At 36.6% G+C, this 22,799-nt stretch overlaps 1 protein-coding gene across 1 annotated transcript in view; it reads right to left on the bottom strand.

Annotated features, from left to right (window-relative positions):
• Positions 1-22,799, bottom strand: part of LOC149790377 (uncharacterized) — a 280,245-nt gene that overhangs the window by 147,764 nt on the left and 109,682 nt on the right. The window contains exons 17-20 of the mRNA XM_089972426.1: positions 19,610-19,822; positions 13,688-13,962; positions 5,163-5,313; positions 3,500-3,716 (exon numbers count right to left, since the gene is read on the bottom strand). Of these exons, the coding sequence (XP_089828552.1) occupies positions 3,500-3,716; positions 5,163-5,313; positions 13,688-13,962; positions 19,610-19,822 (856 nt within the window). The remainder of the gene's footprint in view (positions 1-3,499; positions 3,717-5,162; positions 5,314-13,687; positions 13,963-19,609; positions 19,823-22,799) is intronic.

The raw sequence follows: 22,799 nt of genomic DNA, 5'->3' as shown, positions 1-22,799 counted from the left end.
CATTTGAATTATGGAGTCAAATCTGGCTTAATGCAACTCTCCAGAAGCTTGCCAATATTCTTTAATACAGATGGCTGAAACATTTTCATTCAAGGCTATTATGTGTTATAACTTTTTCTTGAGCACAAAGCTTAGAATCTCTTTGATTTACCTATAATTTGAAATGAATTGGGTTGTAGTACTAATCCCTTACAAAACCAAATTCATGACTTCATGAACAAATATGAACTGTTCATCATTTGAGTTCATGAACAAATATTCATGAATGTTCCTCAAGTAAGTTCATGAACACTTCAAGAATTTTGATGAATCATGTACTTGAAGTTCATGAACACACTGATGAACTTTTATGAACTATTATTATAATATTTCAGAAGTTTCTGAAATGTCATGAACTTGGTTCATGAACAATCAAGTACTCTGATGCAGCACCAAGATATTTCCTAAAAATGTATATGAAAATGCTAATAAATTATATTCATAAAATGTCAATGAAAATTCATCATACAAACTTCTCACAATATTAGTAAAATATAAAGGTGAACATTTTTCTTTTTTCAGACGATATTATACTGTATAAATGTTCAAAGAGATCTTTTATTCAATATTTGTGTACTTAACCTGAGTAGTGGATTAATATGGGAAAATATTTTCTGGCCAGCATGAACAAAATGTGTTTGCTATAAAAGCTTTCAATGACTTTGTTCTAATGTTTTTGTCCATTACTGTCATAAACTGCATATTCTACTGACTTAGTCATTCGTTGCCAATTTGCCATAAAAAACAAGATCTGTAAATAACAATTATCCTGACTGGATGACTGTGAAAGAAGACATGATATGATTGGTTAAAATACATGCAGGATTTCAGCAGTTGAGCCTTCTTTTCCCCACAGATGAAAGAGCATGCAAACAGTTCTGCAACAAGCAAATACCTCGAACAATAACCGTGGACTCCCGTGCAATGGACAGATGAGAATATTTTCAATATCACTTTTTTAAGTAAGTAGAAGTGCAGAGAAGCGATTATGAAGAATATGAAGGAAATGATTTGGTGAGAGCAAAATTAGGCAGAAAAGCATACCCAGCCAGGATAATCAAAATTATGGTGATTATCTTTTCTTGGTCATTCATGATTATTTCAGTGGAAATTACATAGATATTTTATTGGTTTTTATATGTAATCAAATTAGTTTTAACCAAACTAATGATACATGATTTTATTCAGACCTAATTTGAACTTGCTCTTTGAATTTTTGAAAATCACTACACATTATCATACCTGCCCCCCCCCCCTTCGATCTCGATACCAGACACGGTACTGCATCTACAATAGGAATTGAGATGTTCAATATTGTTTTCTTTTTCATGACATCACTATTTCTATGATCTAATGTAATTTGGTAATTTAAAAATAAAATAGTTAATGTGTCAAATTGTACACAATGCAGGTGCAAATAACAGCATGATGAAACCAGAAGCAGCTATATGCAACATGCAGGAGTGGATACATTAGTGACATACTAAGGGCTTATACCATGCAAGTCTAACGTTTTATCAATAGAAAATAGCAAAAAAAATTAAAGCACAAAATAATTGTTATTTAAAGGTTATTTAGTGTAATAATGTTGTAAAAATTTTTGTCAAATTTTATTGATTCAAACATCGGACTCCTGTGACTATACCTATAGCTAGTCAGCTTCAGTGAAAATACAACTAGTGACAAAATTCTCCAATAATGCTCAGTAAGATGTGTATTAATTTTAAGTGATTAAATAATTTTGAGTTGGATCATAATTATTCCAGTAAATAAAGTGGGGTACAAAAATAATGTGCTCAATACTGAAGACAATGTTGATCAGAGGTTAACTAACCTTATCTTTGTTTAAGATCAGACGGCAGAAAAGTAAAATATTAGAGCATGACGTTTGTAGGTTAAGGAGGAAAATTTGAAAACTGGAAGATCCTATGGCCAAGATGGAAGAGACATTAAATTGTGACTGTTGCAGCAATGTTAAAGATCTAAACAGTAATTGGATGGAATAGCTTCAGTTGCAGATGGAGACATTCAGTAGTGATAATGGGTGGATTTTGATTGAAATATAAGCCCTGAAAATATTTACAGAAGAGTTAACTGACAGGTCAGTCTCTGGGAAAAAGATTGGTTAAGTCAGGAGAAACCTCAGTGGAAAGACAGCCCCCTGATGATGAAATATGTTTCAACAGTTGATGTACACAACTGCCCCAATATCTCTTGAAAAACTTTCACAGAAAAATTACAAAATGTACAAAAAGTATTGCTAAGAGTAAACAAAAGAATATTGCTTGTCAGTTTACATGTTTTTTGTTGCATATTAAAAATTTATTTGAAATCAAATACCATTTTTAAGATAATATGTTGCATTTTATACTGTTTTAAAAACCCCACATCTAAGGTTATTTTATGATTCAGGATGAAATAGGTATTGGTGAGTTTGTCAGATAATCAATTTTTTTTTATAGGAACTGTTCATGAAGTCATGAATCATTCATGAGAAACTTTGTTCATCAAAGTTCATGAATACATTCATGCACTTATTCATGAATATGACCCAATTTGTGAACTTTTAGGAACTATTCATGAATTCAGTTCATGAATATTTCATAAACTATTCAAGAACAGTTTGTGATGTGTTGGTTTATGAACAGTTCATGAATCATAATTTCATGAACTGACCATTTTCAGTTCATGCACATTCATGAGCCAGTTCATTAATTATTCATGATCATTTCATAGGGGTTTAAAAACTTTACCTATGCAAATTAGCACAAGGGGGTTCCCCACAGCAGTCATCAAAGTACTGAACACATTACTCTATCCATTGTCAGCCAATCAAGTATGTGAAATGGTGGCTGTTTCTACCTGACTTCCTTGCCTTTTAATTGCCTCCATAACAAATTGCTATATACACAGCAGCAAGGATAGTTTTTCATGAGCTTTACCTTTTATATATGCTAGGGGCATATAATGAAGTGGTGTCTTTTTCTTTCAAAGATTACTGAAAACTGTGTTTTTTTAAACATGACTATGTCTAGGGTTTGGGAGTAAAAATCATGTTTTTAGCATGATGCTATTTTAGTGTGACCCATCACATATAATAAGTAGGTAACTGCTTCAATAGGCAAATTAAGTTGGAACTCTAGTATTATGAAGGTCGCTCGTCAAATAATTTTTTTATCCTCCTGTCACCAAAATAAAAATGATGGACATGAGGTCTGTGATTAGCTACTAGGATATTTTAGTTACCTTTAATTACCTACATCAAAGGTAGACTAAGCAGAGTAGTGAAATTCTAGTTTACACCCTTTTTTGTATAGTAAGTCATGCAAGTGTGAACTAGAGTTCCAATTGAAGTTCCCCTAGACTTTTTGCAGATATCTCACTTACACAAACTAAATTTGTCTAAAATTATATCAATACTTTTTTTCAGTCAAGTAAGAATATAAATCAAAAATCATACATGCCTTGACTGAAGTTACAGATGATTTACTTATTGCCTTCAGTAGAATGTAAAACTCCTCCCCTTCCTCTATATTTGGATGCAGAATCTGGTGATGTGTATGCTGATTGGTTGATCGAAAGGTCATAAGGTCATCTAAAGAACCAGTGGAAGACAGACCTACATAATAGTCATGGATACCAGCAGATCCATTGATTACTTTCCAGACCAGGTTAATCTATTAAAAATTAAATATGAAAACAGGAATATACAACAATACAAAATTTAATTTTTAAACATTTATTTGTGTAACCATTTATTCTCACCAATCACAAATTTCTTCAAGTACCAGTGAATAACTTAAAAATCTAATCCCAGTTGACCCTAGTCATACAATGACTATGCTGATATAATCTTTCTATTACACAAGTCATGAGAAAAAAGGTTTTCTCTTTCTCTAAAGAAGTAGTTATTATCCCCCATGCTTTAGGTGAAAGAATGATGTGGTTGACTCCATTTGTCCATCAATCCATATGTCTATCTTTCTGTAACCACAACTCTAAATCATTGGGTCGCAATTGACAATAGTCCTGCTGTGGAAACACCAGGATCCTAATTCCATGAATTTAAAAATTAAATTAACAATGATCCTGGTGTAGAAACAATAAGACCCCTTCTCCAGCATATGAATTTAAAAGCTGTTAACAATAATCCCACTGTCCTTCTTAGTCTATTAATTTAAAGACTCAATAGTGGTCCTTCTAAGAAAACAACAAGATCATTTACCCCAATCTATAAATCTGAAAACTTAACAATAATCTTTCTGTGGAAGCAACAAGATCCCTTACCCCAATCCATAAATTTTAAGACTTAACAATAATCCTTCTGTGGAAACAACAGGATCCCTTCGCCAGTCCATAACTTTGAAGACTTAACAATAATCCTACTGTGGAAACAACAGGACCCCTTCCTTAGTCCATTACTTTAAAGACGACTAACAAATGTTCTGCTGTGGAAACAATAGGACCCCTTCCCCAGTCTGTGAACTGAATAACTTAATTAACAATGATTCCACTGTAGAAACAATAGGACCTCTTTCTTAAATCCACAAATTTAAGTACAGATGGAAATGTGATATTTTGTAAAGTTGAAAAAATTTATACAATTAAAAATAAATTCACTCATGGCATAAAGTTGTTCTACTAGTGCAGATAATCTGCATAAATAAGTCCCATGAAATTAGGCTTGGTCCCAATGAAAAACTGTACGTTTTAAAAAAATATTCAACCAAGTACACAAAATCTAAATGCTCAAGGGTAGTGAGGCACAAATTAAAACAAATCAGAAGACAGTAGTCCATCACTATAAACCCTCACTATACCACTTACCCCCTTATAATTCAGGTATATATCCAGTTAAATTATTTAAATTTGTATTTATCATTGCTACTTAATTATTTTACTCAGTTCTAATTATTAAGTGTTGATAACTAATTATAATCATGTTTCCCATCATAAAAATACCTCTTGTTTGTTTTCATATATAAAGTTTTAAACATATCTCAATATAATGCTCCCTGACTTAAAACGAATGTCACTTTGTGACTTCATACATTGTTATAATGAGAGCACACTATCCTCTTCCTATCTACCTGACCTTATTTAAAATTACCCAAACAACTTACAGCATGAGTAGAGGGCAAAACTCCTCCAAGACTGTTTGGTGCACCACTGTATTGGTTACAAACTGTATCATTGTACTCATTTACTATGGTGTCATTTGGATGTCGCTGCTTGGGAAGGTCAGCAAAAAAGGGAAGACTGGTCGCTTTGTCCCTGCAATAAGATCATACGAAATCCAAAGTAGAATCATTTGGAAGCCACAATTTACTACTTAATTTTTAGGACCAATTTAAAACAAACTACTGTCTGCCATGTAATAGTAATAACCTTCAGTTTACATGGCATTGCAATTAAAACAAATATAAATACAGTTAGTAACACTCTACATGATTAACATCTAATGCATAAAGTAAACAAAGGCAGCATGAATTTATACCAATTATTCAAGGTTACCATTCCATTATTGCATTGATATATCACAGATACCATCCTATATAAAAGCACCCACATTTGTCTGTCTTTCTGTGTGTACTGTGTTATGACCCTATGGTCATGAACTAAGTAACAGAAAGAGGCAAATCCAACACGTTTTGTATAACTTAACAAATAATTTAATTATCAAAATTATTAATGAAAATCTGAGAGGAACTTATAGCATTATGAAGTGAATCCAGAAAAAGTTCTATTAAAGTCCAAAGAATGACAAGTTCATTATAAATTTCTTCATAAATTTCAGAACTGGAAATATATAGGTCTGCCAAGAATTGTGACATTGTCAAAATGGTGTTGTCCAGAACTCCTCTGAATAATTCTTAATAGTTCCAAAATGATATTATACTCCAATGAGCACTTTCTATTTCCACTGAACAGTCCAAACCAATGTTTTTCCTTTCATATAATATAAAAGTACAACATAAACACATCTGCAGACTTGCTGTTACAACAGGAACACACAAAGTAAGAATGAATCTGATTGATCAGTTCTCTCCTTATATACACATTCATGAGTCTATTAAGACTTTATATCACAATATACCCCATGTAACAAATCTTACTACTCGATCCAATATTTCAAAATACCCATTCATGTGATTGAACACAGCCAATGGAAATTAAGTTAATTCTTCTAAGATACCACATTACTGACCTGTCCAATGGGTAAAAGGCCAAATATTGTAAACATATTTACTAATAATTCTATTTTTAGTAAATGTCAAAACATACATAAACATCTATTTATAAATCTTATATAAATTTATGTTCTTTAATATCTTAAAATAGATCCTATGCATGTTTGCCAAATCCAGCTATAGATAATCACTACAATTAAGAGCCAGGAACAAAAATTACAACTGGACAAATCATGTACCAGGAGTCAAACAAAAAAGTATATAGACATAGCAACTGGCTGCCGATCAAGAGGTTGAGAGTTCAAAACTCACAGCAGCATCTCAATTTTGTCTAATTTTTTTAAAATATTTATTTTGTATTCTTATGTTCAAACTTCATTTTAACCTTGCATATCCCAATTTTGTGTTTTTTTAAAACATTTTAAAATCCTATCCTAGGACAGGCAATTAAGCTTGTTGACAAATAGTATGTGATCATTAAATCTGTATAACTCACTAAAATACCTGCAAAAATTAGCTTTCTCAAAACCAGTACCATTATATGCTCATTGAATTCATTTTGTACACTTTATAAATAGACTGTACTGGAGTAATTCATAGATTTCTGATAATACTCAGTCCAAAAACCTCGAGTTTTTCTGATCTACAACAAAATATTTTCTTTATGAAGATATGAAATATTTATATCAGTGGTGCAATCTATTGACAGTTTTAAGAGTTTCACAAACCTAGCTCTCAAAACCAGTAACCTCTGAATTAGACACTTTATAATTTCATTTCTAATACAATACTCATTTCTAATACAATCCTCGTTTCTAATAAAATCCTCATTTCTAATACAATCCTCATTTCTAATATACAATCCTCACTTTTAATACAATCCTCAGCAATATAAGCCATCTGGAAGAAAATCTTGTTTGACAGAAGATCAATATTTGTCAGGGATATCTCAAAGTCCATACCGACGTCTAACCCAGTATAGCAGATGAAAGCAAATTTTTAGTAAATTGTGTTTCTCCGAGAATGCTTACCCATCACATTAACGTTAGGGATATAAGCCTGCTACCTCTCGAATCCAGCCCTACTAAAAGACGAAATTTCGTCTTGTCGGTCTATCTCATATAGACCAAAGGGCAATAACTCTTGCCCCTTATCTCCCCTTGCCACCGCCAGGTGTCACTAGTTTTTTAAGCTGAGCGATATATGTGATACGAGGATGCTCGCAAAGCGGGGTGGTTGGGAGGGTTTTTAAGTAATGCGATCGGGTAAGTATTCTCTGAGAAACACAATTTACCAAAAATTTGCTTTCTCCTTCAAATACGTTCCCTGATCACATTAACGAGAATAAGTAATACGAGGAGGGAATGCTGAGCATCCTACCTCCACTCCGGGTACCTTCTAGGGAATGATGGCTGGATTCCCCATTTGAACGATAACCCGTTCTCCTAATTTCATCAGCAACACAGCCTAGGGTCCCGTTATATGTGACCCCTATATACGGTTAAGATGATAGTTATTGAAATCTTCTTACCTACAAAATTTCACTGGCGAATCCAGCGAAGCTGATAGGCTGTGCTGATTGTTTTAAATGGGTCTGGTGGTCATCTGGGCTGCCGACACCGGACCTACTAGATTCAAGGTTTGCCTCTGTGAAGCCAAATCTCTGAGATAAAAACTGGAGAAGGTTGACTCTGCATGCCAGGCAAACAGCTTCTATTATATCTCGGATTGAAACATTGCTTTCGAATGCCAGGCTCGCCGCGATTGCTCTAATCTCATGAGCCGTAATCTTCATGAGGCGACTCTGATCTTGTGAGATCTCAGAGTACGCTGAGCGTATAACCCACTTCAGCCATGAAGCAAGGGCCTGAGGGGTGATATCCCGTTTACCAGCTTTGGCCGGAAGAAAGAGGCGCTTACGTGTGTCCCAACACGCCTCTGTGCATTTTAAATAGTGCTGGAGTGCACGAACAGGATCTTGCATGGCTGCTGCTCTTGACTTATCTATGGAAGAGAGCGAGCGAATGATGATTCTTTAATTGCCAATGGATGGTAACCTATTTTTGGCTACAAAGCCTGGTTGCGTCAGGAGGACCACCGAACCATCTGATCTGAACTGAAGAAAGTTCAGGTCACTGGAAAGATATGTAACTCACTCATCCTGCATGCTGAAGCTAAGGCTATCAAGAAACATGTTTTGTATGATAGTAGCTTTAACGAAGTGTGGGCTAAAGGTTCAAATTTGTCTGAATTGAGCCATGTTAAAACCCAGGACAGATTCCATTTTGGAAACAGGGTGAGGGATTTTGGTCGATTGAAATCAAAATTGGCTAAAAGATCTAATAGATCTTTGTTATGCCCAATATCACATCTACCATGATGGCGGAATGTGTCTGATATCATGGAGCGGCAGCCTTTGATAGTAATTAGGGCCAACTGTTTCTCCTCGAAAAGCCAGAGAAAAATGTCGGCCAGTTGATGGATTGAGACACTCAAAGAGACGATGTTATTGACATGGCACCAGTCTTCGAAAACACGCCACTTTCCCTCGTAAGCCTTCAGAGTGGAGGGCCTTCTTGCTCTTGAGATTCTCTCCACAATCGAAGGTTTAAATTGTTTGTCTCGCAAGGCTGCCCGGACAAGAGCCTTAAGCGTGAAGAAGAAGACGGTCCAGGCAGGGGTGGAACACATGTGACCGCGGTTGTTTGAGAAGATTTGGGCTGGTTGGAATCTTCCTGGGTAGATCTATCGCTAGATCGAGTAGATCGGTGACCCAGGACTTGTTCCATCTGAGAGGGGCAATCAGAAACATCCGACAGTTCTGACCCCTTAACCTCTGGATTATTTTCGGTACCAAAAACGTGGGAGGGTAGGCGAATGCCCACAAGCCCTCCCAGCTGATTGACAGAGCGTCCACGGCCCAAGCCTCTGGGTCTGGAACCGGAGAGACAAAGGTGGGCAACTTGCGATTCCACCTTGTCGCAAAAAGATCGATCATCGGATGCCCCCAGAGTGTGCAAATCCGAAGAAAGACTGATTGATGGAGTGACCATTCTGTGTGAATGACTTGAGCTTTCCTTGATAGAGTGTCGGCCAAGACATTGAGCCTGCCAGGAATGTGTCTGATTTGTACGTTGATGTGGAGGTTGCCGCACCAACGTAGAAACTGCCAGATCAGAATGCACAGGTCTGGTGATTTGGTGCCCCCTTGTTTGAGGAGGTAAGTCACCACCACAGAGTTGTCTGACATAATGAGGACAGTTTTTTCCTGAGAGTTGATCCTTCCAGAAATGAAAGGCATTGATGACAGCCCTCATTTCTAAAAGGCTGATGTGGAGAGGCCTCTCCCCTGGCTCCCACGTGCCGCTGACTGTAGCGAAGTCCGGCAACACATGGGCACCCCAACCGTAGGTACTGGCATCGGTACATACCGTTATCTCCGCTTGGGGCATCTCCAGAGGAATCCCCATGGACAGCCAACCGGCCTTGTGCCACTGACACAGGAACGATCGTATCTCGGGCGTGATCATTATTGTTTGATTGAGGAGACTTGAAAAGGGGCGCTATGGTGCCAGTAGAATCATTTGTAAGGGACGCATAAAAAGACGGCCAAGCGGGATCAAGTCCGCCACCGCACTGAATAATCCGAGGAGTTGCAAAAATTCTCTCGCTGAAATCTACGTCCTGTTGGAAACGGACTCGACGAGTTCGACGATCCGGATTACGCGAGCGTGAGGAAGCCGTACCCGATTCAGATTGGTGAGAAACTCCATACCCAGATGAACAAAACGCTGGGATGGACGGAGATCGGACTTTTCCCAGTTCACGAGAAAGCCTAGATGATCTAAAAGTGCTAAAAGATCGTTTCTGCCTTTGAGCAGAATAGAACTTACCATATGTTTCTGGAGGATGTCGTCGTAGTACACTGCCATCCCTGTAGATGAAGTCGAGCGGAACAGGGTGATGACACAATCCATAACCTTGGTAAAAGACCAAGGGCTGATGTTGAGGCCAAAGGGTAGGACCTGGAACTGATAAACCGCGTTGCAGTCAGCGAATCGGAGAAATTTCCGTGATGCGGGGTGGATAGGGATGTGAAAATATGCGTCGGTCATATCTAGCCTGACGGCATACTCGTCCCTCCGGATGGAAAGACAGATTGATCTCGCCGTTTCCATCTTGAATTTTGGTGGTAAAATGTATTGGTTGAGGCGACTCAGGTCGATGATCGGCCTCAACTTGCCTTTTGCCTTCTGGATAAGAAACAGCCTGGAATAAAACCCTGGTGATTGCGGGTTTTTTTTCACAATCTCCACCGCCCGTTTTTCTATGAGCGACCATATCTCCTGTTGTAGAAAGGTATCCTTCTCCCGATTGGACAGTACGTCTGTGAAGAGGGGAGAGGAGGACAGGGGAGGGGGTTGGATAAATGAAATCCAAAGTCCCTCCAAAATGACCTGGATCACCCAATCGTTCTGAGGAAAAAAGGTGGTCCAGTGGTCCTGAAAGTGCAGGAGGCGGCCACCCACAGGTAGGCTGTCCGCGGGTGGTGGAGAGGGTATGTCAATTTTTAGAGTTAGGAGGCTTGAAGACGAAGAAATTTTGTTTCTTACTGCCTCTGTATGGTTGCCTCCTAGCTTGATTAGACTGTTGTCTCCTGGCATTGGGTTGGGATCTATACTGCACATTTGATTGTAAGGATCCCGTGAGCTGCCTGCTTCCGAACTTCTTCAATTTTTCCTCCAAAGAGTAAAGGTGACCTAAACGGAGTCATCCGTAAAGCCGGAGTATGATGGGGCTTGAGTGACGTGGACCGCAGACATGCGTCACGTCGTATCGGGTCTAAGTTGGCAGGAGCAGTCAACGCATTAGTCATGGAATGGTGAGCTGCCCTGTTAATAACTCTAGGAATCCGGGCCGTCACTTCCCAAGTGTGGTCATTGTCGGATTTTTCTGCAAGTTGGAAAATGGCTAATGAAGCCAAGTCTAACATTGAAGACGTAGCGACTACGTTCCGGACTAGCTTTGACATGGCATGGAACACATTTTTGTCCACTTTGTAAAACAGTGGAGTGGACATGTGAACTGCTGCCATATTTTTGTCCAGGGCCGGAAGTTCCATACTGAAGGCATCTGAATGAGTTTTGTACCCGCGACACGAGAACATCGCTGGTACTTGGCTCTCTGAAAAGAATGCCTTAGCATTCCCCGGATCACCTATTCATCCTGATAGACGATCATTGATCTGATTAATTTTTGCCGACTGGGGAAGGAGCCGGAAGGACGGCGTCTCTTCCTCCCCATCAAGATCTACAGATGCCTTAACTTTGTAGTCTTGAGTGGCGGTAGGAGGTGGAGGGCATTCTGAAGTTGCCAACACCCTATAAATTTCTTCCACTGCCGCCTTGAAGCCAAACTCAGTCTGTTCCATGGTTGGATATGTGTACGGCTGATTTGCAGGAGTTTCGTCACCCTCACTGTGTGCTGAGTCGTGTTCTGTAATAGCTTGCATTTCTGGATAGAGCATACCAGGTGGCATAGATGACACGATTCTGTCATCCTTAACACCGTCACTAACTCTCCCTTGTGGATAAGCCATGAACATATGGACGGACGGCCCTACCAGCTGGTTTGTCTGGCTTGTGGTCGGTCTGAATGTTGGCGACGGTCCTGCTATCACCGGTACCAGCTGCTCCAATGGCCTGGCTGGATGGACAGATTTCTCACTAAAATCTCCGCCATAGTATTGGTATGTTGCCGGCAGTACAGCTTGATGGACGGATTTATCACTAAAATCCCCGTAAGTCATGTTTGGTCGGACCATTTTAGCAATAGGGTCCCCATGCTGTGACAGCTGGACGGCCGGTGACGTAGAGGTTGTATAAAGAAATGGATCCGATGGATCCGGTAAAAACCCCATGCGTCCTGACTTACAGGCCCGAAGGCCATGCTCAGACACGCGGGGGGACTTACACCCACTGGGCAGCCTAAAATTGGGGGAACATTCCGCCAAAGAGTCAGAAAAAGCTGTGGAAGCGAGCGAGGGAAATAAGAGTAATATCTGGCCTGATGTCAATAGCTGCATCGTCGTTTCCTGGACCAAACAACGCATCTGTTCAAAGTTGGACTGTTGTACCCTGTCAACATTATTTTCCTCCATTGCCGCTGATGTTACTGTGGCTGACGTTGCAAACGACGAACTTTAGGTGGAGGGGGGACCCCAATGTCCCCCACAAGGCTCGCAATGGAGGCTGTCTTCTGATGTATACTGAGGACATCAATGCTATCTTTCTTCGACTTATTCCGTCTATCCCTCCCTTTTGCTGCCTTCTGGACTACATCAGCCCACGTTTGCTCTGTCCAAGTATTACACAAGCTGCATGGTATAGATGATGTACACTTGGTACATACAATACAAGAGTCATGGTTGTCTTCTTTTGCTTTGAACTTTTTGCATTTTATGCATTTGGTTGACATTTCTACTGAAACGACACAAGAAAAGAAAACAAAGCACAAATTATCAATTCAGCATGTTATTAATTCGCTACTACCACAACTGTTACTAACGGAGTAAGCGAAATTAGTGTCGCGTTAACTCTTAATTGACAACACGAGTTCTGCGATAGCGTGTGTAACACAGTCTTCAGTAAACGAAATCTGTAAGGGTGACAAAGTCACTCAATTTGAAAAAAAATTGTTAAAATAATGTATACAACCTGTAGAAGAATGATTGTCCAACACAATAAATCCAAATTTAACTTCGGAGGGTCCAATTTAACGCTAAGATGGCTTGGATTGTTTGGAGGTATAATGTACGTGTTATCAGTACAAGCGAAGCTTAAAAACTAGTGACACCTGGCGGTGGCAAGGGGACGCAAGGGGCAAGAGTTATTGCCCTTTGGTCTATATGAGATAGACCGAAAAGACAAATTTTCGTCTTTTAGTAGGGCTGGATTCGAGAGGTAGCAGGCTTATATCCCTAACGTTAATGTGATCGGGGAACGTATTTGAAGGAGAAATCACTGAAACTACAATTTACTAAAGTCATTAATAACTTCCCATTCAACAGTAAGAGGTTGAATATGAATGTAGTTTCAATATAGGCAGTATGTCTTTTAATTTTTCCATGAATTTCATTTGTCTGATGACTGCTGGACTTCACTAAAATAATGTGTTTGTAGCTCTAATTTTGTAAAAATAGGACACTTGCCAAATCCGTGAATATAAAGAACCGATTAACATTGATATTCCTGAGGAAACAATAGGACCCTTTCCAAATCAATGAATTTAAGTACAAATAAAAATGTTATTCCAAAACCCCAAAAATTGATGCCCACAAAAATAAATTAATTAGCAGTACTACTGACATTCATAATGTGACTCAAAGGTCAGAGGCTAACTGTGTGGCATTAACAAGTAAATTATGAAAGCTCAACGAAATCTATTTCAGTACAAACCGACACGCCTGTGTGGGCCGGAACACGTTCCTGATAAATCTATTTCTGGAGAGAACCCAGATATTTCCCAGGTTGTCCTTGACCAATCCTGGTACGGCCCTTGCTCCAGTTACTTCAACTTCAATCACACTGGGTGCGAATGTATCAATGACCACTCCATCAGAACAAACAAGATCTGAGGGTTCCAAGGCATGATTATAGGCAGCAACTGTAATGTAGTATTTCCCCTCCCTTGGGGCAGTGAAGGTAGCATAAGTGGTGGTGGTTTCAAAAGTCTACAAAGAAAATACTTGCAAATTAAAGCCAATCTCATATTGCCTTATATATATATATATATATATATATATATATATATATATATATATATATATATATATATATATATATATATATATATATCAGCATCATTAAATTGTATTGAATAATATAGTAAATATAGCATATTTCCTGTTTTAATTGTACACACACAATTTTACATCAAATGCCTCAATATTACAAACATGTTTACAATTTATGTTTCCCCGCTTTTCCTGACAAAATGTATTGCTTAACAAAATATGTTAATTTACATGTGATCAACAAGTTGTCTAATTTGAATGACCATTATAACTTTAAACATAATTCTAAATGTGCATCTAATATTGTCATATGCTAAATGAGTTATTCAATTGATCTTTTGCTTAAAAAAGAAAATAACCATAACTAACACGGAACTCAGGCCAGTGAATTCTGTTAACAAGAGGCCAAAGTGAGGCTGACATCACTTATTGTCATAGGTTGATCGAAAAGTCAAATCTACCTTGGCATGTGTTCAGTGTTGAAATTTAAAATCAATTTTCAAGATTCTATGCCCTTCTTAGTCATTACATCATATCACTTTAAATGAGCACAGACAAAACAATACATAATAATTAATTTTAACTGACAGAAGTTCCTAGATGATATTATTCTAATTGCAAACAGGTAAAAATAATCACTGAACTGCGACTTAAAACAATGTTTTTTCCTGAATTTTTCTAAAACTTTAGCAGAAAATTTCCAAGTCAAAAATATTCCAAAACTAGTTTTAAACCTCAATAAATGTACGCGAGAGTACTTGCATGGGTCTCTTCACACCATAATGTTCATCTATTCAAACACCATTGGTCACTGATGTTGGATGAGTACACCCAGCTCTACAACTACTGCTACGTTTAGGGGGTAAATGTAATCTAAATGTGAATCTTTTGAACTTGACCAATTTTTGGTGAAGTTTTGAAACCTAAAACAAATAATTAAATTGCTTATTCCAGTGGCAGTTGATTATATCTATTTGCAATTTTTAAGATGACTGGCAGCTACAATAGACATCTGACCAGCACCATTTTCATTTACGACCAACTAGACCTTGGGATGAATATGCAAGTTTCATGGCTAACATCCAAGTAGTTTATCTTGTGCTAATGGATGCATGGACAACAGGCCAATTCCATAACCTCTTCTGGTCTGTGACCAGTAAGAATAAAAATCACAAAACAGATGCAATAAAAGCAACAAAAGTCCCTTGAGGGGATCAATGCTCCACCATCCAAAAGGAATTTACAGAATTCAATACAACTTAAACAATTAAGATCATTCCTTCCTTTTAATGCCAAGTGATGAAACCATCTCTGAGTGATAAGATTTTCAAATTAGTCACTGTGGTGGCTTATAATACTAGATGGAAGATCAGCACCATTTTCATTCAGGACAAGCCAGATACCATTAGAAGATTTTTTATCAAGACCCCATATTCATACGACCACCCATTAAGTGTAATTCTTGAAAAGATTTAGAATATGTTCATTGTGGCAGCCTTGTTTGAGATCAGTTCAGCAGTTTTCTATCAGGATCAATTAGATATTAGACTTATTCTTCTGGTGAGAACCCATTGTTGATATAACTTCCATTTAGTAGGTGTCGCAACTAAGATGGATGTGATGGTTGCCATATTAGATGTTAGATCAGCACCATTTCTTTTAGTACCAATCAGACATCTGTAATAGTGTGAATTTTGCAGTAGTCATTGGCCTGTTTAAGGATGCTTGTATTTGAATGCATCTGGTAGGGACATTATTGATTATTTATGAGGTTCCATTTGATAACTATGTCAGGCAAAACTGGTCAAGGTGGTGAAGAATGGGTTTCATTTATTGAAATGCCAAGGGTTGAAATCTTGCAGAAATAGCATTTGTACTTGCTGAAATATTTGTCATAAATTGAAACTTTACAGAGATAAGTAAATTATTGGAAGCAGGAAAAGTTGGAAAATTTTCCAAACCCTGGAGGAGCCTCTGTTAATAATGGTGGCTGATAAACCTGAATTCTGATTGGATAAGTTAATAGTTTTGAATGTGTATCCAAGTGATGTCTATTGTTTTACAAATGTCTTACACTGCAAAATTAGGCAGTCTAAGCTTTTGCATGAAGAAAAAGAATTTGACTTGAGAAGGCAAAAACCCTCAAAAAGTTTGTCCAAGGGACGTGTAGTTGAGAGTATTATGATTCTATAATCATAAAATAAGTAATAAAAAAGACTAAGAAGCAATAAGCTTGGTAAAATTCAACACACAATTGATTTCCCTTGAACACAAAGTGAAAATGTAAACAAAAAACTTATGGTATTGTGACACGGGCCTAAATTTCATTTCTAGAAAAATCTTACCGGTAGTTATACTAATAAGGTCTGTTACTACAATTATGACAAAGAACAAGGTAAACACAATGTTTTTGACTCAGATCAAGATAAATATGTTTACTTCTATTCATAATAATCCCAATAATAAGCTCACACTCATAGAGACAATGTTAGCTATGTATTATTTGCTTATAGGTTTCAAAAAATTAATAATTCTGGTCAGGTGGACAATGAACTTGATTTTGGAGAAGGTCAGCTACAAAATACAATTTTACATAACCCATAGTATATTATGAATAAAACAATCTAACAAACAGTGCAAATTAAATATACATAACAAGTCTATGAGAGACACAAAACCGGGGGGGGGGGGGATGGGTAAGGACATTGTTTTGTTAAAGGAGAAAAAAGAACTGGGCCTCAACACTAATGTATTGTGTCTAATTTCATGCATAATTTTTCTTGAGATTAATTTTAAGATAAGTGTTTTAATTGACTTGTGACAAGCTAGGATGATTACTCGATTTCGTAATGAAATTTGCTGTATCTATGTAAACAGAACATCAGTAACCAGCATCAAAAAGAAATAACCCACCACAACATCGTAAGTCTTTTGGTGAAAACCCAATGTCATTATGACTTTCCATCGTGGAGGAACAGTGATTACAGTTTCAAGATGGCTGATGTACGTGCCATACTGGGTATCAGATTAGCACAATTTTTATGTAAGAACAATGATACATCATAACAGGTATTCCAGTGAAAACCTAGTGCTGACATGACCTTTCTGTTCAGGAGTAGCAAAAACTTAATTTTTCAACATGGATGCTATTGTGGCCATATCTGACATAAGATTGATATCATTTTCAATTAGTACGAACTACACCTCATAAAAGTCAGAGTAAAAACTCCATATTGATATGACCATCCATTCAGGTGGAGTAGCAATAATAAGATTTTCAAGACGGCCACATTGGTGCCATATTGTATGAGTGGGCAGTGCAATTTTCAGCAGGACAAACTAAACATTATACAAAGTCTTCTTGTGAAAGCTCCATTCCAATATGGCTTTCTATCCAGAAGGAGTAATGACAAGATTTTTATGATGGGCTCCCATGGTGACCATAACAGTTGCCAGATTGATAATGTTTTCAATTAGGGCACATACATCAAAGACTTTTAGTGAAACCCCATGATGATATGACCATCCATTAAGGGGGCATATCGTTACTAAGATTTCAAGATTGTCACTGTGGTGGCCATGTTGGACGTTCGAGCTTAATAATTTTCACTTCAGACCAACTAGACTTACTAAAAAGTCTTCTGGTGATATGGCATTCAGTTCAGAAGGATTAGCAAAAACAAGATTTTCAAGATAGCTGTGATGGAGGATTTTGGACGTCATCACCATTTTAATTTATGACAAACTAGACACTGTAAAAAGTCTTTCAGTGAAAACATCATGATGACATGACCATCCATCCAGGAGGAGTTGCATTAACAAGGAAGATAACTGCTGTGTCAGGTACATCAGACATCTATGCAGCACTATACCATTTTGATTTTGGACCAACCAGACTTTGGTATGAATGTGTGGATAATGTTTTTAATTTTGGACCAGCTAGACTTTGGTATGAATGTGTGGGTAATGTTTTTCATTTCAGACCAAATAAACTTTATAGAAGATAAAATCATCATTAAAGACATAAAATTTTAACAGGTAAAACCATCACAAAATTACTCAAACTGTAATGGGTAAAACTATCACAAATTTACTCAAACTGTAATGGGTAAAACCATCACAAAATTACTCAAATTGTAATGGGTAAAACCATCACTAAAGTCATCAAATTGTAATAGGTAAAGCCATTACCAAAATCCTCATATTGTAAGACACAAAACTGCCATTAAAGTCCTCAAGTTGTAACAGGTAAAACTATCACTAAAATATACAAATTGTAAGATATAAAACCACTAATAGAGTCCTCCAACTGTAAAATGTAAAACCACCATTCAAGTCTGAATTCCTCAAATACAAGATTATCACTTATTTCGTTATAAGCCAAAATAAATTACATGAATGATGCCATCATTGGAATGAGTAATTTGCCATATTAAAAAATTCAAGAATGTTCACTAAGTTCAGCTTAAGTGGATGTATGACAAATAATACTTTAAATTGCATGTCTCTATACTGTATTCTATTTCATGTATAGTTTCATAACTTTCATTTTTTATTTATTTTGATGCAAGTACATAAACATAATAGTCATTGTTTTCTGTGGTTTCTTACAAGAACATTTAATTTGTAGTTTTAACCCTCAAGCTTTGATCAAGTTCAAAGACTTGTGTTCAAGCATATAAAATTTTTCTCCAAATTTTTAAAATTATCTTTGCACTCCAGTAATAATGGCTTTAACACTTGTTAATGATTTTAAGATGTGTAAAATGTTTAAAAATTTTAAAAAAATGCTTATGAACAAAACCGGTTTGGCAATTTCTAGGCCAAAAATGTGAAAAAGTAATAATACCCATCTGCTAATCAAGGATTTCCTGTTATATATATTTTGGAAAAATGTCCTGTAAATGATGACAAAAATCAAACAAGATGTGTTTAAAATTTCTTCATTCACAAATAATTTATCTTCCATTTTACTCCTGTGAATGAATGAAATTTGCACATATTTATTACCTCCCCCTGCCTACCTGATCAAAAATCAATAATAATCAGAAATCAGAAATAGTCAATCAAGAATTCAAAACAGACTATAATTATCTACAATTATGCATGTCTAATGAACGATCATAAAGCCTGACGCATGAAGGAGTAAGAATGAACTACTGTTGGTAGCAATTAGTTTCATTACCAAAGACATTTGGCAAGTGCCTTGTCCAAGGATGCATCACACACCACAGTCGCCAACACCAGCTTTAATTTCTAATTTAATGAGGATTTGAACTTGTACCTCATACAATATGCAGGAGAGCACATGGGGCTACTTTACATCCTTAGCCCACAATGTGCCATTTTAAATCCTTGAACCGACAAATGGCTATTTTAAATCCTTGACCCCCCACAAAGGGCTATTTTAAATCCTTGACATCCCGCAAACTTGCAATGGTCATTCACCTATTTTAGGCAAAAGAATGTATACTAACCTGACTTCTCAATGGCGATTCAAGGACAAAATATTCCTTTCCCACACAGATCTCTGCAAGCCTGTAATGGTCACTTACCTATTTTAGCCAACCGAACATGTACTAACCTGACTTCTCAATGGCGATTCAAGGACAAAATATTCCTTTCCCACACAGGTCTCTGCAAACTTGTATCTGTAGAACATTATGCCACTCTCCTTATCAAAGAAACCTTCCCAGTATGCATTGAGTGTTAGGCTCTGTTGAAAATCCACCTCTGGACTTCCTGCAAATCCATCATGCACCACTCCAATGTGAGGTGGTGAGATATCTATTGATAACTGAGAAAGCAGTATTCATTATTTTGAGAATGTTTACCACAAAATATTAGTTTACAACAAGATTTTTACGAATACCCTAAATTTACATCAGTGTCTTTTAATGCCAAACTTTTTGGCAAAGTTCAAAGAATTATCACATCCACAAATATCAGTGGGTCTTAACTTCCTTTATGGTGGTTCCTGGATATGTGCGACCATTTTAGATGCATTATTCAAAGCTGGTGGCACATTTTTCAAACCTGGTTGCATTTTCTTCAGTTCTAATAACAAGATTAGATTATAATCTGAGATGAATATGTCTAAAACATTGTAAGTGTGGCCATGTAGGTACATTTAATCAAAATAAACATTAATTATTGATCTAAAATGAAATACTAAAATAGTTTCACCAAAGTCTATTCATCCTGTCTGTCAAATGCTCTGCACCTTAAATGTCATCAAAGAAATGTCCAGATGTAAATTATTGATCACTATGACACTTTGCTTTCTTTTTAATCTGTATGGAACCATAGGCACAAAAGAAGTGCATGATACTTTGCTATCGTTTTAATCTGTATGGAAACATAGGCACAAAAGAAGTGCATGATACTTTGCTATCGTTATAATCTGTATGGAACCATAGGCACAAAAGAAGTGCATGATACTTTGCTATCGTTATAATCTGTAAGCAATTATAGTCACAAAAGTAGTGTATGACACTTTGCTATCGTTATAATCTGTAAGCAACTATAGTCACAAAAGTAGTGTATGACACTTTGCTATCATTATAATCTGTACGCAACCATAGGCACAAGAACAGTGTATGACACTTTGCTATCATTATAATCTGTAAGCAACTATAGTCACAAGAATAGTGTATGACATTGCTGATATTTACAAGCTGTACATAGCCAAAAGAATTAAATCCTATTCTACTGCAGCTAATATAATTGAACCCAAAGTACTGAATATACAACAATACAGAGGCTCAAGCTGGCCTTAGATTGTTCACCTGGCTGCCATCTACCTAGCAGGCAAATGGAAGTCTTAAATCAGTTGGCCAGAGAACTTGGGTCAGAAGAATGCTTTATATGGAAATTACAAACAAAAACTGAATGCTGTTGATTGCATATGTCATGAAAAAGTTGTGTCTATGTTTGTCCAGTTTGTGTAATGCTGTTGATTGCATATGTCATGAAAAAGTTGTCTCTATGTTTGTCCAGTCTGTGCATTGATCATCACCCACATTTTCATGGCATATCATCATCATTTGTCCCACTCTTGAATGCCTATATACTCAGACACTTTCTTTCAAACATGGTCAAATTCTGTTGAGATATTCTGTGACATGATAACACATTTTAAATTTGTTCTGTTGTTAGTAACAGCAGCCATATTTGATGGCAAATAAGCATACTGTCTAAAGGTTTGAAAGCTCTTTATGCTGGGATGCTTTCTCTCAAATTTGGTCAAATTTTGTTGAGTGATTGATGAGATATCATTTAAAAGGTTTATCTGTTTTAGTAGCAGTGGCAACATTTGAGGGTGGATTGGACTATAGCTTACATAAATGTGAAGTCCTTCATGCTAATATACTTTCATCAAATTTCATCCAATTCTGGATGCAGAAATAAACAAGAAGGTCAAATGGTTTCAATTGTAAAAGTTCTTCAGGTCAAAATGTATTCTTTCATCTTTGATCAACTTATGGTGGGCATTTTTTTAAAGAAATTATTTAAATGTTTTATCTATTTTCAGTGCACAAATAAAAGGACTTCATGCCAGGATGTTTCCTGATAAATTTATTACAAATTGGTCCGGTATTTTTGAGAATGAGTTAAAAATAGCAAATGTTAATGGATGCACAATATGCAATGATTACAGAGCCATATCATATGCTCACATGGCCTTATGGTCAGATGAGCTAAGAAGAGGCCCAAGTGGCCTGAAATTGCTCACAGCATCCCCCAAAAAGCCTAATGCAAGAGACATTGGCCAAGAATATTGCATCAGTATAATGCTTATTCCCATGTGGCTGATTGAATACTGTTTTATTATTATTGATTTTAATTGTACTTGTCCAAAATTTGTCCATGTGACTCATCAGAGCTAAGTTTTGGTTCCCAAAGATTCAGTGCCATTTTGGCGATTATGGGCATAATTACATCAATTTCACAGTATTTGCCTAACTGCTAAACACTTTATAAAGATGAACTTGGATCCACATGTTCCTTGGTGAAAATATGTTTTATTTGTATTCACATCAACTTCTTCAAAAGGATAATTGGGTAAAAATGTAACAAATGTGCAACTAAACTGATAAAAAATTATTTGTATCACATTCGGGTACAGTTTGCAGTATTTGTCATGTGGATTGAAAGAAAGTAGTTTACCAATATGGAGAAAATCTGTAATGACTGAAAAAAATGTATAAAAGTCCATCTCCTACCAAAAATATTTAAGTAATTACACTTTTTTTGTCACTTTCCTCAATCCATTTTTAATATTACATTCAAACTTGTAAGATGACCAAACCAGCAATTATAAGTATATTTATCAAGCTGTTGGGTATGGAATGTGGCATTATGTGCATTCTAGAGCCTGCATTAAACTTTTCCCAATTAGGGACCACTCATTTAAATGTAACAAGATGTAATGGTCCTGATTCCAATATAAGTATTAGAGAGAAGAGAGAGAGAGCAAGAGAGTGAGATGCTTTCGATAGACATCACCATTAGCTTACATCGCCAACATGGACACAGGCATTGATAATTAGAGAGTATGTATTTTTCAAATGTGTTTCATTTCATCTACCAACAAATATTAGAAGAAAAATTGACTATAAGTAAATAGGTAAATTGCTGTGCAGTAGTTCATGTTGTATTTAACAAGAATCTATATAATAAATTGCATTAATAACCTGCCAGTAGTGTGCTTTTCATATTTTCTTATTATCTATTGTCAAATTTAGTCATAATTAACGTGGACAAATTAAATG

Source organism: Sinohyriopsis cumingii, chromosome 10 (assembly GCF_028554795.1).
Source record: "Sinohyriopsis cumingii isolate HCF-2022 chromosome 10, ASM2855479v2, whole genome shotgun sequence".
NCBI lineage: Eukaryota > Metazoa > Mollusca > Bivalvia > Unionida > Unionidae > Sinohyriopsis > Sinohyriopsis cumingii.
The sequence above is the reverse complement of the archived record's forward strand: the minus strand, read 5'-3'. Positions and strand labels throughout refer to the sequence as shown.